The 26,424-nt window shown below is 67.6% G+C and overlaps 4 protein-coding genes across 4 annotated transcripts in view; 3 read left to right on the top strand and 1 right to left on the bottom strand.

Annotated features, from left to right (window-relative positions):
* The first annotated feature begins 91 nt into the window (after positions 1–91).
* Positions 92–8,236, top strand: GAA (glucosidase alpha, acid). Its single transcript, XM_026036844.1, has 19 exons — positions 92–487; positions 554–699; positions 1,157–1,322; positions 1,758–1,854; positions 1,942–2,061; positions 2,391–2,509; positions 2,700–2,831; positions 3,606–3,716; positions 3,948–4,061; positions 4,207–4,291; positions 4,507–4,624; positions 5,031–5,164; positions 5,559–5,710; positions 5,835–5,983; positions 6,139–6,280; positions 6,528–6,626; positions 6,791–6,955; positions 7,370–7,522; positions 7,692–8,236. Exons 1-19 carry the CDS (start codon positions 92–94, stop codon positions 7,749–7,751), a joined length of 2,658 nt encoding a protein of 885 aa, XP_025892629.1. The 3' UTR covers positions 7,752–8,236.
* Positions 8,237–9,032: 796 nt separating this feature from the next.
* Positions 9,033–15,706, top strand: CARD14 (caspase recruitment domain family member 14). Its single transcript, XM_026036845.1, has 21 exons — positions 9,033–9,095; positions 9,293–9,506; positions 9,784–9,921; positions 10,016–10,341; positions 10,858–11,022; positions 11,096–11,215; positions 11,289–11,414; positions 11,497–11,613; positions 11,768–11,887; positions 12,019–12,128; positions 12,351–12,445; positions 12,709–12,748; positions 12,824–13,013; positions 13,130–13,256; positions 13,363–13,600; positions 13,827–13,887; positions 13,965–14,076; positions 14,228–14,395; positions 14,548–14,648; positions 14,967–15,082; positions 15,499–15,706. The coding sequence occupies exons 1-21, from the start codon at positions 9,033–9,035 to the stop codon at positions 15,704–15,706; spliced, it is 2,955 nt and encodes a 984-aa protein (XP_025892630.1).
* A 451-nt stretch (positions 15,707–16,157) lies between these two features.
* On the bottom strand, positions 16,158–19,477 carry SGSH (N-sulfoglucosamine sulfohydrolase). Its single transcript, XM_026036905.1, has 8 exons — positions 19,384–19,477; positions 18,988–19,148; positions 18,790–18,895; positions 18,063–18,213; positions 17,796–17,952; positions 17,624–17,705; positions 17,347–17,550; positions 16,158–16,956 (listed from the first exon to the last, which is right to left on the bottom strand). Exons 1-8 carry the CDS (start codon positions 19,475–19,477, stop codon positions 16,397–16,399), a joined length of 1,515 nt encoding a protein of 504 aa, XP_025892690.1. The 3' UTR covers positions 16,158–16,396.
* A 430-nt stretch (positions 19,478–19,907) lies between these two features.
* SLC26A11 (solute carrier family 26 member 11) overlaps positions 19,908–26,424 on the top strand; it is a 9,178-nt gene continuing 2,661 nt past the window's right edge. The window contains exons 1-15 of the mRNA XM_026036846.1: positions 19,908–20,099; positions 20,429–20,621; positions 20,760–20,845; positions 21,342–21,421; positions 21,509–21,651; positions 21,896–22,071; positions 22,292–22,364; positions 22,628–22,678; positions 23,103–23,163; positions 23,403–23,458; positions 23,540–23,680; positions 24,105–24,232; positions 24,407–24,506; positions 24,815–24,948; positions 25,200–25,346. Coding sequence (XP_025892631.1) covers positions 19,908–20,099; positions 20,429–20,621; positions 20,760–20,845; positions 21,342–21,421; positions 21,509–21,651; positions 21,896–22,071; positions 22,292–22,364; positions 22,628–22,678; positions 23,103–23,163; positions 23,403–23,458; positions 23,540–23,680; positions 24,105–24,232; positions 24,407–24,506; positions 24,815–24,948; positions 25,200–25,346 — 1,761 coding nt within the window. The remainder of the gene's footprint in view (positions 20,100–20,428; positions 20,622–20,759; positions 20,846–21,341; positions 21,422–21,508; positions 21,652–21,895; positions 22,072–22,291; positions 22,365–22,627; positions 22,679–23,102; positions 23,164–23,402; positions 23,459–23,539; positions 23,681–24,104; positions 24,233–24,406; positions 24,507–24,814; positions 24,949–25,199; positions 25,347–26,424) is intronic.

Consider the following 26,424-nt stretch of genomic DNA (forward strand, 5'->3'; position numbering starts at 1 on the left):
CCCTGTGCTTGGGGCTTGCGCCAAGGCCGGCTCGGGCCGCGCGCGGCGGCGTCACGTGCTGCCGCTTGCACCCGCTGGGAGGCCGCGGGCCATGGCGGCACTGCGGGCCCCGGCGCTGCTGCGGGCCCCGGTGCCACCGCGGGCCCCGGTGCTGCTGCTGGCGCTGGTGGCCGCCGCCGCCCGCGTCCCCGAGCGCTGCGAGGTGCCCCCGGGCGACCGCTTCGACTGCGGCGCCGAGCGGCCGCTGGCGCGGGCCGGCTGCGAGGCGCGCGGCTGCTGCTACATGCCCGGCGGCCCGCGCGGTGCCGGCCCGCCCTGGTGCTTCTTCCCCCGCGGCTACCGCAGCTACCGCGCCGAGAACCTCACGGCCACGGACGCAGGCTACACGGCCCTGCTGCGCCGCTGCGCCGCCGGCTTCCTGCCCGGGGACGTGGGCACCCTGCGGCTCGACGTGGCGCTTGAGACCCGCGCCCGCCTGCGCTTCACGGTGCGTCCCGGACCCCCGTGGCGCTCCCGGCGCTCCGGGCCGGCCTGACGCCGCTCTCCCCGGCAGCTCCGCGACCCAGCCAGCCGGCGCTACGAGGTGCCGCTGGAGACGCCGCGCGCGGGCGCCCGGGCCCCCGGCGCGCTCTACGGGCTGCAGTTCAGCCAGGATCCCTTCGGCATCGTCGTCTACCGGGAGGCCACGGGGACGGTGCTGTAAGTGCCCTGCCGTGCGGCGCTCCCTCCGGCCCCTTGCTGAGAGCTCCCCTTCCCGGAGCTTCCCCGGTGCCCCTCTGCGTGCTGCCCAGCTCCGTGGGCTGCTCTGAGCTTGCCGTGCCCTGCAGGAAAGGGCCAGCATGAGCCACCCTCCTCTTCCTCACTGCTGCGCCTTGGGGAAGCTGCTCCCGGGGGGGGTTGTCTGGAATGGGGACCTGCTGCACTCGGCTGCTGCGAGGTTCTGACTTTGCTCTTGCCTAAAACCACAACCCAGCGTTTCAGCGCCTCGCTGAGGAGGCAGGAGGGTCACCGGAGCTCGGCTCGGGCTTGTTTTCCGTGCTGTGACTCAGGCACCTGGGCTGGGTCCTTCCTGGGGCTGGGGTTGTGCTGCGCTGCCCTCCCCGCCGCCCTCGGCGCTGCCCAGGCTCTGTGCTGGGAGCCCCGTTTCCTTCGGCAGGTTGAACACCTCCGTGGCACCCCTGCTCTTCGCAGACCAGTTCCTGCAGATCTCCACCTCTTTGCCGTCTCGTTTCATTGCTGGCCTGGGAGAACATCTGACTTCCCTCATGCTTGACACGTCGTGGACCAAAATCACCCTGTGGAATCGGGACATGGCACCCACGGTAAGCAGCGAGGCAGAGAAAAGGGGAAATGACCAGACTTGCAGGAGGGGCCCGGACTTCCTTTCTGTTTCTTTACTTCCTTTTGGTTGAAGGTTGAGAAAACACACGCACACATTTATAAAGCCGAGGGACCTGTCCTTGTGTAGAGCCAGGCAGCACCGGTGGCCGCCAGCCCTGCCCAGGGCAGGTCTCTGGGAGCACCAGCCCAAGACTTGGGGACCCGCCTTGGCTCGCGCTGTGCTGCTCGGGAGCTGCTCCCTCCCGGTGTGAGGGGACCTGGGCCAGCAGTCCGGGCTTTTGGGGTAGAGCTCCGCTGATTCCAGCAGCGTCGGGACAGGGAAGCCTAGCTTTGCTTCCAGCAGCGTGCTGGGGCTGGCCCATGCGTGGGTGCTGCGCCGCTGCTGCGAGCGTTGCTGGCACCGTGCTCTGCTCCAGCCCCAGGTCAACCTCTACGGCTCCCACCCCTTCTACCTGGCGATGGAGGAGGGCGGCCTGGCCCACGGGGTCTTTCTGCTGAACAGCAATGCCATGGGTGAGTCCTGCACAAGCTGCAGGGCCGGGAGGACGGCCCGAGTCTCCCCTCTCACCCTGCTGTTCCGGGGCTGCTGCTTCCCCGCAGACGTGGTGCTGCAGCCCAGTCCAGCCCTGACCTGGCGAACCACGGGTGGGATTCTGGATTTCTACGTCTTCCTGGGCCCGGACCCCAAGAGCGTTGTGCGGCAGTACCTGGACGTTGTCGGTAGGTGCCAGGACCTGCTGGGAAGCAGCGTTCCCAGCTCCGCTTTGCCCTGCAGGCAGGTGCTGCTGGCAGTACCTGTCCTCTGATGGCCCTTCAAGGTGGAAGGCTCTGCAGGTCGCTTCAGACCAACTGCCTATGTCTTAATCACAGCGCCCGGTGGGGCTGGGAGGAAAGCAAATGTTGTCCCTGTCCCCAACTCCCCTGTGTCCCCTTCCTCCTGCTGTAGGAAGGGAGGTGTCTGTGCCCCTGTGCAGAGGGGCTGCGGGGCGACTCTGATGCTTTGTGGTCTCTCTGCTGGTTCTGCTAACCCTCTCCCTCCTGATTTGCAGGGTACCCCTTCATGCCCCCGTACTGGGGCCTGGGATTCCACCTCTGCCGCTGGGGCTACTCCTCCACTGCCGTGACCCGCGAGGTTGTGCTCAACATGACGGCAGCCCGCTTCCCCTTGGTAGGTCTTGATGGCCAGCTGTGGTCATCAGCTGCTGATGAGCAGTCGTGATGAGCAGCTGTGGAGCCAGTGAAGTCTCTCCCCTGCACGAGTGGAGGCTGCTGTGGCTGTGTCCATGCTGCACATCGCGGGGTAGAGCTGCGTCAGGCCGGCCCGGCCCTCCGGGACACGGCAGCCTTGGTGTCCGCAGGACGTGCAGTGGAACGACTTGGATTACATGGATGCCAAGAGAGACTTCACCTTCAACAAGAAAACCTTCAAGGACTATCCAGACATGGTGCGGGACTTTCACCAGAGCGGCCTGAGGTACATCATGATTGTGGTGAGTGACTGCCCAGGCTTCACCTCATTCCCCATCACAGAGGGCTCTGACCTGTTGCACAAAGGGCTGCAAACCAGAGCTGTGGGGAGGCAGGATTTGGCTGTGGCCTCTTGGTCTGGCTCCCTAGCAGCCTGCCACATCCTTGAGGGAGTAAATGTTGCCTGAGAACAACAGCAGAGTTTCCTGGGTGGATCAAATATAGTTCCAGGTGTCCCTGCTGTCCCAGCCCCTTCCTTTCCTGCTGGCTGGGGCTGGAGGCCAGGGTCACTTTTTGTTTACTGGAAGCTGCTGCCTTCCCTGAGGTGTCTCGTGAGGTTTGGCAATAGCTGCCTCTGGCCTCGTCACAGCCCAGGTTTAAAGGCAGGATTAGCAGCCACAGACTGGGGCCGGGAGGCTGCGGGAAGCAGTTCAGGAGTTTGAATTGCTTCATGCCCTGGGAGTCTAGAACACCACTGATGGGGTGTTTGCCTGTCAGCTGTGTGTCACCTGCATCCTCAGCTTCTCCCTTAGACTCTAACAGGAATAAAAAATGTAACCCCCCTTTTTTAGCAGCTGCTGTGCCAGTGTGTGCTGTTTCCTCAGGCTCGTTGTGCTTTGCTCGCCAGAGTTTTGATGAATTTCTTGCAGAAATTATTGGCTGGATGCGGCCCTGCACATTAGTGCTGGAAGAGTGGACTGAAGTTCAGCTGAGAGCCTTGTATTTCTTTCAGGTGTTTGGAGTAGAAGAAGTTGTTCCCTGTTCGCTGGTAAAGTCACTATTTTGTGCCCTGTTAGGATCCAGGGATCAGCAGCTCTGGGCCTCCTGGCACCTACAAACCCTATGATGATGGGCTGAAGCGGGGCATATTCATCCGGAATGCCACTGGGCAGCCCCTCATCGGGAAGGTACGTGCTGGGATCTAAGGAAGCTTGAGGAAAAGTGGCTTTATTCTCCTGGTTCTTCAGCAGCCATGAGATGGAGCTGGGGAGCTGCTGAGCACTGCAGCTATGAGTGATGGGGAAGAGCCCCCAGAGACAGCGGAGGGAGAGAAGAGATGGTTTAGACGCGGGCAGGTGGGATGCAGTGGGGATGGAGATGGCAGAGCTCTGCCCACTGTCCGCTCCTTCCTGCTCCAGGTGTGGCCGGGCCCAACAGCCTTCCCGGACTTTACCAACCCAGAGACACACGAGTGGTGGTACGACATGCTGAAGGAGTTCCATGACCAAGTGCCTTTTGATGGCATGTGGATTGTAAGTGAAAGAGGGGCCTTTCGCCTCACCGGGGTCCAGGGGATGCCAGGAGCCCTGGCAGAGCTGCTGGGTGCCCTTCCCTGTCTTATTCCCGATGCATCTTCTATGTCCCAGTCCAGAAACAAAACATCTCTTCTCCTCCCAGGACATGAATGAGCCATCAAACTTCGTGGAGGGCTCGCAGGAGGGCTGCCCGAGCAACAACCTGGAGAACCCACCCTATGTTCCAGGTGAGGAGAGCAGCTCCTAGCCCTTGTATGGGGAGAGGAGCACCAGGAGGAGCAGGGGGTGAAGCTGTCTGGTGCCAGCGCATGCAGGAGCCCAGGGGCTGTGCCAGGCCTGGCTGCCGAGGAGGGCAGCTCTGACTCTGAACCCATCGCAGCAGAGGCTGGTCCTTGCAGGTTGTTCTCCTGAGCTCACTCTCACCATCTTCTCTTCCATGCAGGTGTGTTTGGGGGACGCCTTCAAGCTGGAACCATTTGTGCCTCTAGCCAGCAGTACCTGTCCTCTCATTACAACCTCCACAGTCTGTATGGGCTGACAGAGGCCATCGCTTCCCACAAGTAAGTCTGAGACTCTTGTTGCAGCCTCCGTCAGGGCAAGTGCCCCCTCCTACAGAAGCCTGGCTCTTCTGGTCCCAGGATCCTTAAGGAGCTGGCACCCATCTCTTCATCCTGAATAATTCTGGGGAGAGGAAGGGATGCTGACAAGGTCTGGTTGGGTGACAGACATGTCCCTGCATTGCTGCATGGGCTCTTTGTGGTGGTGCTGGGAAGGGCATGCGAGTTGCTCAGCTTCCCGGGTGAAAGGCAGCAGTGGTGACTCCCATTCCCCATGGTGGGAGGTCACGTGTATGGGCTCTGTGCCAGCCTTGGTAGGCGCCAGCTCCGCGCTGCCACGAGTCACCGTGGCGGGACGGCCCGCGGGGCCTTTGCTGCAGCCAGGGACTGACCTGGACGGTCCCCGCAGTGCCCTGGTGAGGATCCGGGGGAAGCGCCCCTTCGTCATCTCACGCTCCACGTTCGCCGGCCACGGCCGCTATGCTGGCCACTGGACAGGGGATGTCAGGAGCGACTGGGAGCAGCTCTACTACTCCGTGCCAGGTAGGCGCTGCTGGGGCTGCATCGCTCTGCGCTTCCCTCCCGCAGGGAACTGCACCTTCCCAGAAGCGGGGAGACCTCCCCACGGTGTCTCTGGGAGCCAGCTCCGAGTGCAGCAGCCCCTGCAGCCTGCACTGCCACGTGATGGGCTCTGTTCCCACCTGCTTCCCATGGGCTTGACACCTGCAGGGGCTTCTGCTGGGGGAGATGCCCCTTCTGGTCTGTCCAACCTGTGCCAGCGTTGCCAGGGTCCCCGCTAGGCCGCTGGGTCAGTACCCATGTGCCCCAGTTCCCTGGGGAGGGACCGTCCCACGCTCTGATGCGCTCTGGAGCCTGGCAGCGTGTTCCTGTGCCCCAAACACTGCATGGCCCTGATCCCATCTGCGTCCCTCCGCAGAGGTGCTGCTCTTCAATCTCTTCGGGGTGCCCCTGGTCGGGGCGGACATCTGTGGCTTTGCGAGCGACACGACAGAGGAGCTGTGCGTGCGCTGGACCCAGCTGGGCGCCTTCTACCCCTTCATGAGGAACCACAACGACCACGGCAACCGGGTGAGCGTGGCGGCACCGGCCGCAGGGGTGCAGCTCGGCTCCTGGGGTGCAGCTGGAGTCCGGGTCACGTCCTGCAAGAGACGCTTCAGCAGCCTGCGCGCTGAGCCCGGCCTCTCCCCTGCAGCCTCAGGAGCCGTTCGCGTTCAGCCCGGCCGCCCAGGACGCCATGCGGAGGGCCCTCTCCCTCCGCTACTCCCTGCTCCCCTACCTCTACACGCTCTTCCACAAAGCGCATTCCGCCGGCGAGACGGTGGCGCGGCCCCTCTTCCTCGAGTGAGTGCCCAGCAGGGCCCCGGAGCAAGGGGGAGTCTCTGGGGGTGCGGGATGGGGCAGGCTGTCCACACGTGCATCCTCTGCGGGCTCTGCTGGCTGCGAGTGGCTGGGAAATGCCCTGGCGCCACAACCCTGCTTTGTGCCTCCGCGTCCAGGTTCCCAGGGGACCCCAACACCTGGGCTGTGGACCGCCAGCTGCTGTGGGGCGCGGGGCTCCTCGTCACCCCGGTGCTCGAGGCAGGAAGGACCAAAGTCAGCGGCTACTTCCCGGCAGGAACGTGGTACAGCTTAGCGGGGGTAGGTGTTGGTGTCGCGGGGCTCGCGCCGAGCCGGCGCTCCAGACCTGCAGTGCCATCCGTCCACACGTTCCTCCATCAGGCCCCTCGTGTGGCCGGGTTCTCCCAAGGCTTTAGTCATTTAGGGCTTTGGCCTTTGTGGGGCTTCGCTCCTGGGAGTTTGGGAGCTGTGATCTGCTCTGGTTTAGGTCTTTCTCAGACATGCTGGCCCTCCAGATATGTTCTTTCCTCTTTCTGTTGCGCTTTAGGACTCAACCATCCACAGCAAAGGCCAGTGGATCCTCTTATCAGCTCCCCTGGACACAATTAACGTGCATGTCCGGGCAGGACACATCCTGCCTCTGCAGGTGAGTTCCCGCTATCAAAGTGAAGCCAAACCCATTGCCAAACAAACTGCAGGCCTTCACTTGCCAACCGGGGTTGGGGTAAAAAGAGGTGTCCCTGCCGGCATCCTGAGCTCTGCAAGTGATTTCGTGCTGCGTGTTGTCTGCACCTTTGTCTGCAAGCGCAGGAGCCTGCGTTCAGAACCGCCGAGTCCCGCAAGAAGGGCATCACGTTGATCGTGGCGCTGACCACGGAGGGCTTTGCCAGGGGGGACCTGTTCTGGGACGACGGGGAGAGCTTGCAGACCTTCGAGAGCGGGGACTACACTCAGCTGCTCTTCGTGGCCACGCACGTGAGCGGACAGGGGGGTCAGGGGGCTCCTGATGGGCCACTGGATGCCAGCGAGGGGGTGCGGGAGCCCCTGCGCCCAGCCCTGCCCCGGGGGGAGCCAGGCCAGCCCCCCGGCACCCTCCTAGCGTCACAGAATTATGTAATTATTGTGCTCGGAGAGCTCTGAGCTCCCCCAGCCCAGCTGTAAGCCCCTCTACACCGTCCTGCTAAGCCATGGCCTGCGCTCTGGGGCCAGGCTGCAGGCGCAGCAAAGCAGCCATGTCCATTGAGGGGGGACCAGTGCACCTCTCCCTGCCGATTCCACCTCCTCTGGGGACTGTGGAGTGGCTCGGACACGCGGCCGGGCGCGTGAGGGTGGCAGGGAACCCCACGGCCCCAGAGCAGCGGCTGCTCGTGAGCCCCTTTGCGGCCGCAGGGCGCCCTGCTCAGCGAGCTGCTGCGGACGAGCAGCCAGGCGGACGGGCTGCTGCTGAAGGCCGTGACCGTGCTGGGCGTCACCAGTGCCCCCCGGCGAGTCCTGGCCAACGGCGCCCTCGTGGGTGACTTCTCCTACCGCAGCGACACCCAGGCAAGTCCGTTGGAAGGGGAGGCTTCGCGGGGCTGCCCAGCGGGAGCCCGGATCCACAGTGCTGGTCAGACCAGCCCGGAGGCGGCGGCAGCGGGAAGGGGCTGCCCCGGGAAGGTGCCGGCCCCACGAGCCCTGCACTTCTCGCTCATGCTCCTTCTCGTCTCCTCAGGTGCTGACGGTCCCCGTGTCGCTGCCCATGTGGGAGCAGTTTGTGATCACTTGGTCCTGAGACTGGCAGCCCTGCAGCGCGGCTCCGTGCGTGCCATGGCAGCACGGGGGAGCCTCGACGCTCAATCCAGCCTCTTCTTTCTCAAAGCAGGGCTGGACGCCCTCCGCCCACAAAGCCTGGCTCTCGTCCTCGAGTCTGGCTGTGTTTCTTGCTAATATGAGTTAGATTTGAAGCGCCTCGTCTCTTCACCTGATGTGCATCAGGGCTTGCAGAACCCCAGGGGCTGGGGAAACCTGATTCCTTCCAAAGGGGAAGGAAACAAGTGCCTGCTGAGACAAGAAACCTGTTGATGTGCCTAAGTCATTAACCTGGCAAGGGACTCCAGGGCATCTCCCGGCAGTGTCTTGGATAGGGGTGAGAGGCTGGGCCCCTTGTGCAGTCTGGTCTTGCACGGTTAGTGCCTGACCGAGACCGGAGCAGCCGGGAAGAGTTGGGAGCTGCCGGGACCAGCATGGGCTGGGGCTCCCTGCAGCGTTTCCCTTGCCGCTGTAGCCGGGGCGGAGACGGGAGCATCTACCTGCACGTGGCTGTTTGTGGCGGTGGAAATACTGTGAATAAAGACTCGGTCTGCCTGGGACTGCGTTTGCTCTGAGCGCCGTTGGGCTTCCTGCAGGCTGCAGAGGGATGCGTTTTTCTCGCCAGTTTGGACCACAACCTGGAGCTGCAGTTTTAGGAGCTCTGCTCTTCCCTCCTGTCCGGACACCCTGGACAGCAGTGCCAATGCCGACCGCAGCCTCAGCCCCCTTCCCGCAGCGTTGCTGTCCGCCCTGGGCTCCGCGGAGCTGGCAGGGGACGGTGGCTGTGGAACCTGTGTGAGTGCTGGCCCCATTCACCCCTCACGCAGGGAGCAGGAGCGGCCCGGAGGCGCCGCGGGATGCATGCGGGAGCTGCGGGATGCACGCAGGGCACTGCTACCTGGCACCTGCTCGGAGCTGGAGGGTTTGGGATGTATCGGCCACTCCGTGTGGTGCCAAGGGCGGCTCCGGAAGCGCGCAGGGTGCCTGCAGCTCCCCAGGGTGCTTCCCTGGCGCCGGGAGCAGCGCGGGGTGCACAATGCAGAGCGCGGGCAGGGCTGCGCTGGCATCGCGCCGGGGCGCTCGGCTCCCGACGGAGCCTCAGGTGAGTCCTGCAGTTCAAAGGTTTCTATAACCGACTTCCTTGTAGGCTCCCCTCCTCCCGGACTCGCGCTGCGGGGCAGATGTAGGAGCTGCTGGCGGGGCCTTGGTGGGAGCCGCGGGGACCCTGCGGCACCGACCCCGCTCCGCAGGCCGGCGAGCAGCGATGGCCGCGGGAGGAGAAGCTGCGGGCCAGCCCGGCCTCACCGAGGCCTCTGCAGCCTCGCAGGTGCCCGAGGGGCTCCTCTGCGCACAAGGGGCATGGCCAGCCAGGAGGGGCGGCGTGGGGCCACGTCCCCCCGGCATGCGATGGGAACAGGGCGCGAGGAGCGGGGCCACGGCTTTCCTTGCAGCTCTCGGGGACGTTCCTGGGCTCTGGCTCTCACAGCAGCCAGGGTCCCTTTCCGCTCCTCCTCGCCCCGCTAGGCGCCCGCGACGTCGCCGTGCCAGGCACAGGAGCTGCGGGAGCTGGACGAGCAGCGGCTCTGGGAGCTGCTCGAGGAGCATCGCTACCGCATCGTGCGCAGCACCTTCCCCAACCGCCTCACCCCCTACCTGCGCCAGGCCAAGGTGCTGGACCAGCTGGACGAGGAGGAGATTCTGCACAGCCCCCAGTTCACCAACCGCGCCATGAAAGTGGGTGAGTGGGGGACGCGGCGCTGCCACCCGCTCCCTGCGCTGCTCCCGCCTCCGGGAGCTCTCGGCACCGCTGCCTCCGCTGGGAAGCACCCGGGTTCGATGCACCCAAGGGCTGCTGGAGGAATCTGCCCCGCTCAGCCCCCAGGGACCCTGCAGCTCCTCTGTGCACAGCTGAGCTGAGGGGATGAGGCCAAGTGGGTGGGATTGCCCCTTCCTGGGATGCGTGTCCCGACCGTGGGGTCCCGGCTGTTGGTGCTTCGTGTCCCTCTCGGCTCTAGGTCACATGCTGGATCTCCTGAAGAGCCGTGGCAAGAACGGGGCTCTGGCTTTCCTGGAGAGCCTGAAATTTCACAACCCGGATACCTACACGCTGATCACCGGCCTGGAGGCCTCCACTGACCTCCACCGCTTCAGTGGTGAGAGCCGGAGCCCGCGGGACGCGGCAGGAGCCGAGGCAGCCGGAACGCGTCCGCTGGGGAGCACGGTCGCGAGCGGAGCCCTCCTCGCCAGGCCTCCTGGAGAGCTCCAGGCTGACGGAGTGCCTGGCCAGGGCCGTGAGCAGCCTGCAGGAGGAGCTGGCGCAGGAGAAGAGGCAGTGCGTGGCCCTGGCGCGGCACTGCGGCCAGCTCAAGGAGAGCGTCACCCAGCTGGAGGCCCAGAACGGGAGCTTGGCGGGGGTGCAGGCCGACTACGACCGCATGAAGAGGGAGGCCAGCACCCACTTTCACGAGGGGCTGAAGCTGAAGGACGAGCTGTACAACCTCTCCATGCGCTACAGCAATGCCCTGAAGGAGAAGGACTTGGCCATCACGCGGTGCCAGGCGCTGCAGGAGGAGGTAGCTGGTGCCCCGCAGCCCTGGGCGCTCCCCGACCCCGGGCAGGGTGCGGGCACTGCAAACTGCCCCGGCCGGGACTCCCTTCTCTCCCTGCCCTGTGCCCAGCTCCGCAGCCTGGCTGCCCCCAGGGCTGGAGCTTCTCCCGGCCAGGGGCCTCGCAGAGCGCTGCTGGCCCCGCGGACACGAAACGGGGGACAGCAGCTGTCCCCAGCCCGGGCACGAGGGCAATTTGGAGGGCTCTGCAGAGCCCCGTGCCGCTGAGCCCAGCCGGGAATGCCGAGTGTGAGCAGCACCGCGGGGAAGCCCAAGGGAATGGGTCGAAACCGCCGGCTCTACACAGGCTTTTCTCCCACTGTTGGTTTATGGGAGTGGAGAGGAGGTGACCAGCTGGGGAAAGGCTGAGGGCCCGTCTGGGGCCCCGTGCGAGCGGCTGCACCCAGGGAACATGGAGAGCACCCGCGGCCCCGGGCGGACGCGCAGCGCGGGGTCGATGCTGACGCCCGGCCGGCCCCACAGCTCTACCTGGCGAGGCAGGAGCTGCAGCGAGCCAGGGCGGAGCGGGGCTGCGAGGAGGAGAGGGCCCGGAGCGGCGCCGAACACCCGCGGGCGGGCGAGCTGCTGACGCTCGGGGAGGAAAAGGAGAAGCTGCGATCGCCGATGGAGCTGGAGACCTTCAGCCTGGTGCGTGGGACACCCCTGCCCTGGTCCCGCACCGGGAAGCGCACGGGCAGGCTCCGAGCCCTGCGCTGCGCAGGCAGAGAAGGATATCCTGGAGCAGCACCTGGACGAGGCTCTGGAGGACAAGCAGCAGCTCCTGGAGCGCATCCATTCCCTGCGGGAGAGGGCGGCCGCGGCCGAGCAGCAGCACAAGCAGGTGGGTCTGGAGGGGCCGGCGGCGGGCGCAGCCCCACTGGGGGGTAAGGGTGGTCATCCCCGGCTCCCTGCAGTGCTGCGATGAGAGGGAGCGCGCGCTCATGGAGTGCCGCAAGGCCAGGCTGGACGGCGAGATCTGCAGGGAGAAGATCTGCTCTTTGCAGGCACAGGTGGCCGAGCTGCAGAAGGAGCGAGACCAGGTAACAGGGGCCAGGGCGCCGGCCCCGGCCTTGCCGCAGCTCTGCCCTTCCCGTGCTGCCCGTGCCCGGCTCTTCCCGGCAGGCGTACAGCGCGCGGGATGCGGCCCAGCTCGAGATCTCCCAGAACCTGCTGGAAAAGGACTCGCTGCGCAGGAAGGTGTTCGAGCTCACGGACGAGGTCTGCGAGCTGAGGCAGCAGGTGAGAGCGCGGGCGCCACGGAGCCGAGGCCGCGGGGCTGGGATGTCTCCCGGGACATTCTGCCCGGCGCCAGCCTCAGCTCTCTGCAAAGGGCCCCGCAGGCGGCACCCGTGGGTGCCAGAGCTGCGGCTCCCGCTCTCTGCTCGCCTGGCAGGTGAGAGGGGCCGCGGGGGCGCCCGCCGAGGCCGGCGCGCAGGCCCGGAGGAGGAAGCAGCGGCTCGTGCGCATGCATGCGCTGTGCCCAGGCGACGAGAGCCGCCGCAGCGCTGCAGAGGTGGGTGCTGCGGCCCGGCCATGCCCTGCCCTGCAAAGGGATGAGGAGCTGGCGCGGGGACCGCAGGGCTCCCCGGCTGCGTGACGCCGCTTTGCGGAGGGGAAGGTTCATTGCGACTCCCCCCTGGGCAGCTCTGGTGCGATCTGGGCACAAAGCAGAGCCGCGACTCGGTGGAGAGCGGCCACTCGGGCAGCCCCATCCCGCCCGGCACCAGCTCCCTGGAGAGCCTCCCCTCCCGGAGGTAACTGCGCCGGCCCCGCTGCCGCCAGCCCGGCTGGGGACCCTCGCGCTGCCCCCGTCCCGGCCCACGAGAAGCGGAGCAGGGCCGGGCCAGAAGCCACAGAGCTGCCCAGGGGTCCCTCAGCCGCCTGTGCTGGGGCTGGCCTCGCTCCCGAGGCAACGACGAGGCCTCGGGCAGCGTTTTCCTGCTCCATCCACGCTCAGCCCATTCGTCATTTTGCAGCAGCAGCTCCCAGAGCTTCCTGGAGGCGGACGGGGGTCTGGGCTCAGAGGAGGTGGAAGAAGCCGCACTGGAGTCTGCCACGTGTGACAAGGACGGTGGGTGTCTCGGGGCCTGCTGGCACAGCCTGGCACTTGCCCCATCTTCAGTTTGCCCCAGTCCGTCCCTGCAGCAGGGGCACCCGCTGTGCTGGCTGGACACAATCGGGACCTGCCACCAGCCCTCGCCACCCCCCTCCTTGCGCTGGGGATGGTCACTTGGCCTGGCAATGGTGGGAAGAGGCCGCCCGGGACTCCCCGAACGTCCTCCCCCATAACACTGCTGGCAAACACTGCTTCCTTCCCTCCTTCCCTCCTTGCAGGCTCCGCGGCGCTGGGCTCGGCCCCCTCGGCCCCGGACAGGTGGGTCTCGCTCTGCCGCCGGGGAGGCGGCTCTGCAGGCCGGTGCTGCTCCCGCACCAGGGCCGCTTCCCGCAGCCTCGCCATGCGCCGCCGTGCGGCGCGCCGCATCCTCAGCCGCGTCACCACCGTCGCCTTCGAAGGCACCGCCTTGCTGGAGCAGATCAGCGTCATCGGGGGCAACGAGACCGGCATCTACATCCACACGGTCACCCCCGGCTCCGCTGCTGACGAGATGTCCTTGTCCCCGGGGAACCAGATCCTGGTGGTAAGGGCTCCACGGGCGCCAGCGGGGCCCAGCTGGACGCGGTGGCCTCGAGCAGCGCCCCGGTGACAATCCTTCCTCCGCTGCCCTGCTCGGCCGCTGAGCGCGCTCGTCCCCAGGTGGACTACGACATCCTGGACTCCGGCTTCAAAGCTGTGCTGGAGGACGTGACGCTGGAGGAAGCCCTGTGGGTGCTGAGGAGAGTGAACGGCTTCTGCTGCCTCTCCGTGAGGCCCAACATGGAGGGTAGGAGCGTCCCCCCTGCCCTTGACCGGCCCCGGGGACGTGTCCCCGGCTGGGGAGGACGGGACCTGCATCCCTTGCCTGGCTGGCACCTCCCGGTCCCCACCAGGGTACAACAAGCTGGTGAGTGACCTGCAGAACAAGGTGGTGACCTCGGGAGACTCCTTCTACGTCCGAGCCAACGTGGCCATGGAGGGGCAGGGCTGGGGGCAGCTGCCCGTGCTCTGCAACGACATCCTGCACGTCACGGACACCGTGTCGGAGGGCGGGAGCCGGTGGCGCGCCTGCCGCGTGGACCCCTACAGCGCCACGGACACGGACGCGGGCACCATCCCCAACTACGGCCAGTGGGTGCCGGGGAGCAGGGCGGGAGGTCGGGATAGCGGGAAGCGGGGGATGCAGGGAGCAACTCGCAGAGGGCTGGGCAGCGTTTCGGCAGGTCCTCGTGGCCATGCAGGGCACGGCCACGCAGGGGTTTTCCTCGCGCGAGAGGGATAGCAGAGCCAGGAGGCGCTTCCACAGCGCGGTGCTGCTCTCCGGTGTAGCTAAACCCCTGCTTCCCTCCGTGCTCAGGGCCCAGCAGCTGCTGCTTGCCCGAATCGAGGACATGGTGCAGCTGGGCACAGCGGGCAAGGTGAGGCTGCCGGGACGGTGCCCCGCGGGGAGCCGAGCGCTCCGGGACCTCTGCTCAGCTCCTCGTCTGGCCCGCAGCCCTTCGGGGAGCAGCAGAAGCTGGTGCGGGTTGTGAGCACCGAGATGCAGCAGCTCAGCCCGCTGTGGAGGTCCCTGCCGAGCGGCGCCGGGACGCCCGGGGACACGCAGGGTGTGTATGGGGGCCGGGGGGCCGCGCCGTGCATGGTGCCCACGTCCCGAGCGGATCCCATCCCCGTGCCACCCAGCCGTCGGGGAGCGGGGCCTCGGGCCCTGCCGCAGGGGTCTCACCGGGGTCTCCTCCCGCCTCGGCGGCTGTGCAGGCAGCTCCAGCAGCCAGGGGGGCGGCTGCCTCACGCTGATGCCCTACACGCTCGTGCAGCCCCGCCAGCCGCGCCACCCGCGGCCCGTCCTCCTGGTGCCCGCGCTGCTGGGGCAGCTGCTGGCCGACAGGCTCTGCATGGACAAGGGCTTCGAGAAGTGCCCCTCAGGTAGGTGGGCACTGGGGTCCCGCACGCGGAGGCTCTGCCGGCCCCAGCGTCGCTCCGGCCGGGCTGTCTCTGGCTGCACAATCTGCCGGTGTCTTCGCGCGGTGCCGGTGCCATCGGAGCCGCCGGCTCCTCCCGGCTGCCTCTCACCGCAGAGCTGCAGGGAGAAGCGGGCAGAGCGGCGCTCCCGGGGCCGGACGCGCTGCGCAGCCGCTGCGCCCTCACCTGCCGCCTGCTGCACGCGCTGGCGGAGAAGGTACCGGGACGAGGGGGCCGCGGATGGAAACTGGATCAGGGGTATCGGGAGAGGGAGGAACCGCAGGGACCGCGTGTCCCCACGCAGGATGGGATCCAAGGGAGGGGGGATATGGACCACGCAGAGCATCGAAACCAAGCGCCAGCAGGTGCTGGGCACGCGGGGGCAGCACCCGCAGCCCGTGGGGTGCTGGGGGTGGCTCGGAGTGGGATGTCCCCCAATCCGTGCGTGGGGGCACCCGTGTCCCCGTGGATTCTGTGCGGGACGGCTCCTCGCCCTGCTCCGGGCTGAGCCGCGCGCTCTCCCCGGCTCCCCAAGGGCGTGCACGGGCTGCTGGACATGGGCCTGGAGTGCGTGCAGCCCCTGCACTCCATGGACACCTACCCCATCCTGCTCCTGCTCCCCGTCACCGAGAAGGGCGCCAGGAAGCTCCGGTAGGTCACGGCCCGCGGGAGCAGCCGGCACCAGGGCCAGGGGTGGAGCTGCCGGGACGGACCGAGCCCATCGGAACAGGGACCTCAACGGTGCCACTGGGCTCTGCAGGCAGCGGGGGGCAGGGGGCTGTCCCAGAGATGCCAAGCTCAGAGTAACTGCGAGGACAGAAACTGCCCTGGGCTAAGGCTGGTCCTTAAGCCCATCTCAAAGCCTGGTCCGAGCTCATTATATTTATGGAAACACTGCCCAGCTCGTTGCTGCAGAAAGGTCTAGGTGGAGCTTTGGTGGTTTCTGACGTGCCTGCAGGTGCCCCGCGGCTCGGGCAGGGTCCCCCGCGCGGTGGTGGCTCCTGCCTCCCTTAGCAGAGGGCACAGAGGGTCCGGGCGGCGCCTGGAGGCTCCGCGCTGCCTTGCAGGAAGGCCCTGCAGCGGCACGGGGCCACGGAGGAGCAGCTGGTGGCGGGCGCGCGCGCCGAGCGGGCCCGGCTCGAGCGGCTGCCCTGCCTCTACGGCACCGTGCCGCCCGCCGCCTGGAGCGACCTGGACTCGCTCGCGGGCTGCGTCCGCGCCGCCGTCGCCGACGAGCAGAGCAGGACGGTGTGGACAGCGCAGGAGTCCTGCTGAGCGCTGCCGCGCGGGGCGCTCCCGCCACCGTCCCCAGCTCCCCATGGCTGTCCCCCGCCGGGCGCAGGGACAAGAGGGGTCTATTGCAGACACATCCCAGCTGGTGCCCGCCGCTCCACAGCCCGGCCCCAGCACCAGTGCACGGCCCAGGACCGTCATTTGGGACGAGTCTGTCCCCTTGCTGGCTGGCAGGGGCCAGGGCAGCCGGTGGCACCTCGGTGGCAGCCCCAGGGCAGCCCCAGCTCTGCCCCATGGGCAGGTGTCCCAGCCCAGCTCACAGTCCCGAGATGCTCCATGCTTGGTACGTTGTGCTAAATTAAACCACGTTACAAGGAGCATTGCCGCACGTGTGTTGGTGTCTGCTGGCCCAGCCTGCCTGGGCGCAGAGCTCTGCCCCTGCATCGCTAGGGATGCAGAAACCCACGCAGCAGGAAAGCGCTGAACTCCGGGCAAAAGCTGAGCCCTTCTCCAAGGGCTTTATTGCAAAGTAATCAGCAATTGCAATTGCAAAGTATCGCAGCGCAGCGCTGGGGCTGCAAGCTCCAGGTGCTGACCTTGAACCTGCTGACTGTGAGTGCTGCTCCACGGCTGCACAGGACAAGGACAGGGGCAGAGGCCACCAAGCCCAGCAGGTGCCCGCATCGCCCTGGGGCAGCGGGTGCCGCAGGGGGCCCCGAGGCGAAGCCAGGGTCACAGCTCGTTGTGCAGCGGCCGGCACTGGGGGCTCAGTTTCTCCTCCAGGACAGCATCCGGGGCGCACACCCACGGGTCGCCCGTGTCCCACTGCCACTTCAAGAGCTGTGAGCGAAGCCGCTCGAAGACAACGGCGTAGCGGGGGTCCGCGGCCACGTTGTGCCTCTCGCCGGGGTCGCGGCTGCAGTCGAACAGCTCCCAGCGCTGCCTGTAGTAATACTCGTGCAGGGTCTTGTCCCAGTGGGTTGGCTGCCCGGCCCTGGTCCGGTTGAGCAGGTCTTGGAAAGTGGGCGAGACGTAGAAGTCCTGGTCAATGGGGAAGGGCATCCTGTAGTTGAGGTTGTGGACCAGGCGGAATTGCTGGTGCTGGATGGCACGCATGGGATAGTACATGGTGACCTCGTGGTGGCTCTGGCTGCTGAAGGCCGTGGCCCAGGGCTGCTCCCGCTCCAGCGCTGGCAGCAGCGACTTTCCTGTGAGCTGCACTTCCTTTCTGCCGAAGATGCTGTAGGTTGGGTAGGGGACGGAGAACCAGTCCAAAATGGTCGGTGTGAGATCTGGAGAGGAAGAGAAGGGTGAGGAGGGGGCTGGCAGGGCGGGAGGAAGCTCAGCTCCGGAGAGGTGCAGAAAGGGCTTAGGGGGCTGCTGGCGGCCGCGGGCATCCCGCGGTCCTCCCCTCCCACGGGGGCGGTTTGGGTGGTTCTGCTCTGCCGCAGGACAGCAACGTGGCAGCCCCGTGGGATGACGCTCCCGCGGGGCTGGGACGCGGCTGCTCCCGGGGTCCTTCCTGGGGGGCCTGTGTCCTGGCTGAGGGGGACAGGCCATGCCAGGGGCTTCAGCACGCAGTGGGGAGAGCACCTTGGGTTTCAGCATGGGGAAGGCAGAGGGCAGATGTGCCCAGCCCCGCTCCCTGCCCCGGGGCCCGTTCCCAGCGCCCAGGCTCTCACCGAGGAGGCTGGCGACAGCCTGGCTGACCTGCCCCCAGCGCCCGGTGTGCGCGGGCGACGACAGCAGCAGCGGCTCGGCCGTGCCCGAGCGGTACAGGTTGGTCCTGCCGCCGGGAAAGGGGATGCCGTTGTCGGAGGTGTAGATGACGAGCGTGCTGTTGAGGACGCCGGCGCGGCGCAGCTCCTGCAGCACCAGCCCCACACCTGCGCCGAGGGGGGCCCGGCTGAGCGCGAGCCCCACGGCGCCCGCGCGCCCACCCGCCCGCCCGCCGCCCACCTTGGTCCATGCGGCCGATGGTCGTGTACTGGGCGGCCAGGTCTGCCCGCGCGGCCGGCATGTCTGGCACGAAGTGGGGCACCTAGGGAGTGTGGAGGGGCGCGTGGCAGCGCGGGACGGTGTGGGGCGGTGGGTCCGGTGTGCGCTGCCCCGCGCCGGCCCTGCCTCCCACCTGCACGTCCCCCGGGCTGTAGCGCTGCGGCCGCCAGTCGGGGATCCAGCCCATGCCGCTCTCGCCGTTGCCGAACCTCTCGCAGAAGGGCCCGTACTGGGGCTGCGAGTGCCCGCAGCGGTGCGGGTCGTGGAAGGCGACGTACAGGAAGAAAGGCCTGGGCGCAAGGGGAGAGGCTGGCGAGGCCGGGGCGGCACCGGCCTTCGCTGCGGTGCGGAGGGGGCTCCAGGGACCCGGGGTGATGGACCCGCCGTGGGCGCCCCTCACCTCTCGTCCTGGCTCTGCAGGAACTTCCGCACAAGCATCTTGATCCGAGTGATGTTTCTCCCAACCTGCAAGACGGAGCTGTTCTCCTCGGTGTAGGCGAAGTCGAAGGGGTATACGGCCTCCGGGCCAACGTGCTTCTTCCCGATTATCCCTGCGGAGGAGGCAGATGTGCAGCAGGGCAGGAGCTGAGCACGGCGGGGGCTGCTTGGCTCTGCCTTTCCCCTCAAGACTAATACAAATCATCTGCCCTAGCACTGGCTGCGCAGAGGGGCAGGGGATGCTGGCACAGGGACTGGCAGGAGCTGTTGGCTTTTCCAGACATTTCTCTGGATGCTGCTGGCTGCAGAAGCACTTCTGCATCTGCACAGAAACCGAAACCTGCTCCAAAGTGCAGGTGGGGGCTAGAACAACCACCAGCCCGGGAGGAGGTTGAGGCCAAGCAGAGCCCTCTGTTAACCTGGGAGCGGGGAAGGAGAAGGACAAGGAGCAGGAGTGGAAGTGGCTGCTCAGCTGGAGCGAGCACAGAGGCGCGGAGGGAAGGGGAAGCAGCTCAGGGGAATGGAATGGGAAGTGAAATGAAACACGTGCGTCAGCACAGAGGGGCATGTGTCTGGCTGGTGGTGTCTGACTCACGGGACAGCTAGTTGCCAAGCTCTCCTGCCCGCAGGGTTCGAGTCTTGGAGGAGGAGGGTTTTCCTGCCTGTTTCACTTGCCCTGGCCTTTCTACCTGTCCGGATGTGAGCCTGGCGGAGCAGCAGGGGCAGGCTTCGCACGCCGTCGAAGGAGTTGAAATGGTGCACGTCCTGGTGCAGCCCGTACATCCCATTCTGGTGCTGCACCGGGGGAGACAGAAACCTTGGATAAGGCAGCCCAGCCCTGCAGGTGCACGGGGCAGCATGGAGCAGGGCCGGGCTGCGGGCCGCACCTGGGGCAGGCCAGTGAGGATGCTGGCGCGGCTCGGGGAGCAGCTGCTCACGGCGGTGAAGGCGTTCTGGAAGACAAGGCTGCGCCGCGCCAGCGCGTCCAGGTTGGGTGTCCGGATGACGGAGTTGTTGTAGGCGCCGCTCTCGAAGCCGCCATCGTCCGCTGCAAGTGGGAAGAGCCGGTGTGTGGGGACGGGCTCGGCTGCCCTGTGCAACCCCACGCTTGGCTTAGCCTGGCGGGCTCCAGGGCTGCCAGCGCAGGGCTGCAGTGGCAGGACGGTGCTGCCGCCCGGGGAGCATCCTCGCGGCTGCGGGGTTTGCCCCCTCTTGCAAGGGGGCCGTAGGCGCTGGCACGGCGCCCAGGGGCCCCGTCGCGCTGCTGCCGCGGCCGCGCTCACCCAGCAGCAGCAGCACGTTGCGCTGCGGGGCCCCGTGCAGCTGCAGCGCGGCCAGCAGCGGCAGCAGCGGCGGCGGCAGCGCCCAGGGCCGCATCGCGCGGCGCCGCCGACGGGGCCGGGAAGCGGCCGGGACGCGGCGGCTCCGGCTCCGGCTCCTCCTCTGCCCCGTCACATGAGGCGGCCCGGGCGGGGCGCCCGGATGCGCCCGGGGCCGCCGGGAAAGAGCCCGGGACCGCCGGGAAAGAGCCCGGGACCGCCGGGAAGGAGCCCAGTATCGGTACCGCCAGGAAAGAGCCCGGTGCCGCCGGGAAAGAGCCCAGTACCACAGGGAAAGAGCCCGGTACCGCTGGGAAGGAGCCCGGTGCCGCCGGCAGGGAGCCCGGTATCGGTGCCGCCGGGAGGGAGCCCGGTACCGGCAGCGCTGCCGCCCCGACTCCGGGAGCGTGGGGCCGGGGCAGAACGTGCCGGCGCACGGCGCTGGGGCAGCCCCCGGCACTGCCGCCATCCCGAGCCCCTCACCTGTGATGTCGGGGCCCGGGTGTCCCACGCGGTGCTGCTCCTTCCCTGCGGTCCAGAAACGGCTCCCTGTCCTCCGCTGGCTTCCGCGCTACTCGCTGGCCTGGCTGCAGCTCGACGTGATCGCTGGAGCGACCGTGGGCCTGACAGTGGTGCCGCAGGCGCTGGCGTACGCCGAGGTGGCTGGGCTGCCCGTCCAGGTGTGTCCCTGTCCCCTGTGGCAGCCCCAGCTCTGTGTCTCTCATGGGTGCAGTTGGTCCCTGCTGCAGGACGGCTGCCCACGGCCCCGGGCTCTGCAGGGGGACAGGAGCTGCACGGGAGCGGATGGGAGGGCTGGACGCACTGGGAGCCCGGAGGCTGAGCCGGCGCCGCTGTGTGTTTGTGGGACACAAATCCCCGGGTGCAGAGCGTTTGCTCAGCATCAGCTGTGGGCTCCGGAGCAGTTTCCAAGCAGCCCTGCCTTCCCGCAGCGTGCTGGAAGCGCTCCCCAGCTCCGCGCGGTGCTGAGCTCTCCTTTGCCCCCGTGCAGTACGGCCTCTACTCCTCCTTCATGGGCTGCTTCGTCTACTGCCTCCTGGGAACCGCCAAGGACGTGACGCTGGGGCCCACGGCCATCATGTCTCTGCTCGTCTCCTCCTACGCCTTCCACGACCCCGTCTACGCGGTGCTGCTCACCTTCCTGTCGGGCTGTGTCCAGCTGGCCATGGGGCTCCTGCGGCTCGGTGAGCGCCCCGCCGGGCTCCCAGGGCATCGCTTGTCCCAGCGCTGCTCCTGCTGCTCCCTGTGCTTGTCCTGGCATCCACGGCAGTGCTGCACGTGGGCAAAGAGCCCCCTACCAGCATCACCCCTGTCCCACATAGGCTTTCTCTTGGACTTTATATCCTGCCCAGTCATTAAAGGCTTCACCTCAGCGGCTTCCATCACCATTAGCTTCAACCAGGTCAAGGTAGGAGCTGCTGGTTCTCTCTGCCGTTCTGGTTGCGGAGCCGGGATGTCGGGTGCTGGGGGCACAAAGGGCCCACAAGTCCCATTGCTGTGGCTGCAAACGCCCCGGTGAGCACCAAGCGAGGGCTGATGGAGCTTGGGACACCCGGGTAGACCCCAGGGCACCTTTGTTCCACGGCGGCGCCCCGCGGCTGCGGAGCTGGGCCGGGTTGGAGGTGCTGGGGCTGCCGCCACCCCGTCACTTCCTTCCTCTGTGGTTAACCAGGGCCGGGGCGGCGCAGGAGGCGCGCGGCTTCGCCAGGAGCCCCAGGGCTGATGTGGGCCGGTGGCTGCGCTTGCAGCTGCTGTTGCTGCAAGGAGCTTCTTGCTGCTGGAGGCACCGGGGCTGGGGGGGCTGGCGGGGGGTGCTGCTGAGCCCCTGTGCTCCTGGCTGCTCCTCAGGGACCCCGGGAGCTAGGGCTGCCCGGGGCTCAATGAGCCTTTCCCTTCTGGCACAGAACATCCTGGGGCTGCAGGGAGTCCCCCGGCAGTTCTTCCTGCAGGTCTATGAGACGCTGAGGAGGATCGGGGAGACCAGGTGAGCGCCCGTCCCTGCCCCTCGGCTGCTCCTGCCTCCGCGGGCCGCGCGGCACGTGCGGGTGCCACGGGTCTGACCCGTTCGCAGGGCTGGGGACGCCGTGCTGGGGCTGTCCTGCCTGCTGGCGCTCACGGGGCTCGGCGCAATGAAGAGCGGCCTCGGCAGAGCCGCCGGCGCGGAGCCGCTCTGCACCAGGGTCAGTTACTGCATCGTCTGGACCTCCGCCACCGGTGCGTTGGCCTCCCGTGCCCTTGCCCTCTGCCATGGCCTTCCCGGGGCCTTGGCCTCTCCTGGAGCAGGGGACGAGGGGAGGGCTGCAGGGGGACGAATGCGCCCGGATCTGCACAAAGCGGCTGGGAGCAGGAGCCCGGAATTCCTGCCCCGGGAATGCCCTTCTCTCACCCTCCCCTGCCAGGAAGCTGCCTGCTCCRGTCCTCCTGCCGTGTCACCGCGGGGCTCCTCTCTCCACCACAGCTCGCAACGCCCTCGTGGTCCTCTGTGCCGGCCTGCTCGCCTACTCCTTCCAGGTGATGGGCTGCCAGCCCTTCACGCTCACGGGCCGGATCCCCCGCGGCCTCCCCGCCTTCCGGGTGCCGCTCTTCTCCAAGGTCACCCACAATGGCACTGTCCCCTTCAGCAGGATGGTACAGGTGGGTGCTGCCAGGTCCCCTGCGCAAGGCGGCCCCCCTTGGGGCTGCTTTTTGTTGCTTGATGTCATTCTAGAGAGCAGAGCAACCCCCAGAGCAAGGGAATCCTTGGAGAAGGGGCAGCCCCGGGCAGAGGGAGACGGGGCTGGCGGTGGTGGCCCCGTCCCGGTGACGTCCCGCCTGCCCTCGCCGGCTTTTCTCCTGCAATGCTCTCCCCTCGCAGGACATGGGGGCCGGGCTGGCCGTGGTGCCGCTCATGGGGCTGCTGGAGACCGTCGCCATCGCCAAGGCTTTCGGTACGGCCGTGCCGGGCCCCGGCACGTGGCGCCGAGGGGTGCGGGGGCTTCGCTGGGTGCCAGCGAAGGGGTGGCCCTGCTGAGCCAGGCCTATGGCAGGGCCGGCCGGACAGTCCCTGGGGAGCAGGAGACCCTCCTGCTCCGGCCAGGCTGCTCCCGGGTACCTGGCTGGGGCTCCGCGTGGCCAGGGGGCTGGCAGGGGCCTGGTGGGCACCCGGGGCCAGCCCCTCGTGCCAGCTGCAGTGACGTTCTCCTGCCCTCAGCCTCGCAGAACGACTACCGCATCGAGCCCAACCAGGAGCTGCTGGCCATGGGTAAGGGGCTGGTGGGGACGGCATGGCCCCACAGCAGCTGTGTCCCCTAAGGTCCCTGCACAGGGAAAAGCAGCCCCAGGTGCTGCACAGAGGGGCCCGTGCTGGTCCCCGGCCCTGCTCCGTGCGCTAAGGGATGGGGCAGTGCAGAGCACTCGCTGACTCGTGGGGCTAGCTGGGGTTTGGCCCAGGGAAGCCTGGAGGCCCCTGCAGAGCCTTCCCCGTGGGCACGAGAGCAACCACTCCCCCTCCCCGCCGTGTGTCCTTCGGCCTCGCACCCATCTCTTCCTCCCGGGGGGCTTTTCCAGCCTTCTGCATCGTGTCCATCCCGCCCTCACATGCCCAGGGATCCCCATCCCCTACCCAGGGCTGCGGCCCCGTCCCGGCCTCGCCGGGCGGCCGTGCCCAGTGCTCCTCCTTCCCTCAGGTCTCACCAACCTCCTGGGCTCCTTCGTCTCGTCGTACCCGGTCACGGGCAGCTTTGGACGGTGAGGAGCGGCTGCAGCGCAGACCGAGGGGCTCCGGGCACCTGGCACTGGGGTTGCTGGCCCCGGGGCCTCCCTGCACCCGTGTCCTACTCCCCACCGGTGCCTGGGGCTTCCCTGCAGTCCCACGGGCACTGGGAGCTTCTCCCCATGGATCCCCCGGGTGGGAGCCCATGGATCCGGTGGGTCCCCGGGTGGCCGCGGTGCCGCAGCGGGGACGGTCTCCATGCTTGGTGTTGCAGGACGGCGGTGAACGCGCAGACGGGCGTGTGCACCCCCGCGGGGGGGCTCATCACAGGTGGGCACCGCGCTGGCACCGCCTGCCCCCGGGCATCGCGCGGGGCCGCGGCGGCCGGCTCACGCGCCCCGTGTCCCGCAGGCGCCCTGGTCCTGCTCTCGCTGGCCTTCCTCACCTCCTTCTTCTATTACATCCCCAAAGCGGCGCTGGCCGCCGTCATCATCTGCGCCGTGACGCCCATGTTCGACGCCGCGATCTTCCGGACGCTGTGGCGGGTCAAGAGTAAGGCCGGGGGCCACCGCATCCCGCTGTGCTCCGGGCAGCATGTTGTAGCCCCTGGGGCTACCATGGGCCACGTGTCCACCTGGGTGCCCAGCGAGGGGGTGGTTGGGCCCCTGCCCCGGGACCGTTTCCCTCTCCGAGGGCTGGGAGCAGCCGATAGCTCAGCCTGATGTTTCTCCCATGCATAGCCAAGGGCTCTGCCCCAGCTCTGGGGACCCTCCTGCCCTCGCCCCGATGCCCTTCACTGCTGCGGGCCCAGCCTTGAGGCCTGAAGCACCCAAAATTGGGGTTTGTTTCTGCACGGGCGGCTGCCTCTGGCTCGGTTACCACCAGGCACCCAGGGATGTCCCGACGCAGGCGCCGTCCCGCCGGGCCTGGGGACACGAGGACAAGGTCCCTGTGGGACTGGCTCCCTCTCTTGCAGGGCTGGACCTCGTGCCGCTGTGCGTGACATTCCTGCTGTGTTTCTGGGAGGTGCAGTATGGCATCGTGGCCGGGGTGCTGGTCTCGGGGCTCCTCCTGCTCTACGCCATTGCCAGGCCCCCCATGAAGGTGGGTTTCACATGGGGCGGGCTGCTCCACCCCATTGCGTGGCTGCCATCGGTGCATGGTCCCGCAGGGACTGCAGGGAGGGCCCTTTGTCACACAGGCCCTTCCCCTGCTCGAGGCAGACCGCGGTGTCCTTCCTCCCTGCCCAACGCGCCGCCCCTCTCCGGGCTCTCGCAGGTGTCCACGCAGGGAGAGCTCGTGGTGCAGCCCGGGAGCAGCCTGCACTTCCCGGCCGCCGAGTACCTGCGGGACACGGTGTGCAAGCACCTGCAGGCAGGTAGGACCGCGGGATGGGGCCACTTCCCGTGTCCCCGCTGTGCTCCGGGCTCCTCTGTGCCCCATCCCCGGGCACGGCTGCTCCCGAGCCGCTGGCGCGAGCGGCTCTGTGTGAGCAGAGGCTGAGGCAAATGCAGGAAGGGCTTTGGGGGGAGTCACTGGGGCTTCATGTTGGAGTCTGCCCGCTCTGGCATGGTCTGGCTCTAGAGGAACAGTCAGACTGTGCTTGGGCTGCTCCGGGTGCCGCATCTCCCGGCACGGTTAGTGCTCATCCCGATGGGAGGATGAGCGCGACTCCTCTCTTGGCAGCACCGACTCCCGGCTCCGTCGTCCTGGACTGCCGCCATGTGAGCAGCGTTGACTACACGGCCGTGCTGGGGCTGGCAGAGCTGCTGCACGAGCTGCGCAAGCAGGGCCTGGCGCTGACCCTCTGCGGGCTGCAGGTACCATCCAGACCGGGCAGTTGCTGCTGGCACCGGCACCGCCGTCTGCTCTGGCGGCCCAATTGCACCAGGGCTACGCAGCACCTTGAGTCTGGGCTGCCCCCGGGCCCTGCTGCAACCTGCTGCATCTCATGAGCGTGAGATGCTGAGTCGCCGGCACTGGGACCTGCCCCGGGCTCTGTGCGGGACCGGCAGCCTCCAGGAGCCTCCGGCCCGCGCTCATGCTCACGCACTGGCCTCTCTGCCCGCAGGACGACGTCCTCCGCACGCTGCTGGCCGCAGAGCTGCAGGAGTTTGAGCACTTCTCCAGCTGGCAGGTGGCAGGTGAGACAGGACCGGCAGCCCAATGTGCATCCCCAGGGATAGGCAGGAGCGGGTGCTCCGAGCTTACTTGCCAGGCGTGTTCTGCTTCCTCAGAGCTCCAGCACGGGGCTGGGCATCTCTGCCCTGACCTCCCAGCTTCTCTCCACAGAGCAGAACCGGGAAGCAGAGCTGGGTGGCACCTGGACCCTCCTGTTCCCTGCCAGTGCCGAGTGCTCGCTGGGGAGCATCCAGTGAGGCCACGGAGCAGGACAGCCCCACGCTGGAGCCCTGCAGGGAGCACATCCGTGCCCGCCACCTGCTACTCTGCTGCACGGGAGCAATGGAGCCGGCCCGGTGCTGGTCACCGGTTCCGCAGGGGTCCCTCGAGCTGCACCCTAAGCACATTCCTCTCCACGGCCGAGCTCTGCGCCGGCCGCATAATAAAACTTGCAAAGGGAGCAAGCGAGCAGAGCGTGAGCCGCCTGTGCCGGCAGTGACTCAGCACCCGCGCCCACCATCGAGGAAACGAAACAGAAAGCGGGAAAGTGGGCGCTGCGGCAGGGCCGAGGGTGCAGGCAGGGCTGCCGCGCCGCATTGGCCCCGGCTTTGCCCTGAAGCAGCCGCGAGTGTTGGGAAACTGCTGCCCTGTGTTTGGAGGCCCTTCCTTGGGGAGCAGCCAAGGAAGCAGCAGGAGGCAGGATGAGGCTTTGGTGTTTCCTTAGGCTGCAGGGCAGCTTGGCCGGGGCCCGACGCCCTGCACCGCGAGCCGCACTCCTCCCTTGCAAATGCCAGTGGTGACTCCTTGCCAGGAGCCACGTGCCAGAGCCGCAGGCCGAAGCTCCCATTTTCGGGCTTGTTTTCTGTGTGTGTTTCGCTCCCGGTGTGCCCTCACGCAGGGTCTTGGGTTCCCGCTCCGTGCAGGGGTGCTGGTGCTCCCGGGATGCCCCCGTGCAGGGCACAGGTGCAGCCGCCCGCTTGGCTCCCTATCTCTGCCCACAGCTCCCATCCCACTCCCGAAACGGCCCTCCAGGCCCCGAGCAGAGGCACGGGCAGCACCGTCCATCCGCGCGGGTCGGGACCGGCTCGTGCCCACTCTGCGCCGCTGCCGCCGCGGCGATCGGCAGCCCCCGGCCCGCCGTGGTCGCCGCTCGCGCGGGGGCTCCGGGGCGCCCT

The sequence above is a fragment of the Nothoprocta perdicaria genome, unplaced genomic scaffold, assembly GCF_003342845.1.
Source record: "Nothoprocta perdicaria isolate Ctin4 unplaced genomic scaffold, notPer1 scaffold_187, whole genome shotgun sequence".
NCBI classification, from domain to species: Eukaryota; Metazoa; Chordata; class Aves; order Tinamiformes; family Tinamidae; genus Nothoprocta; species Nothoprocta perdicaria.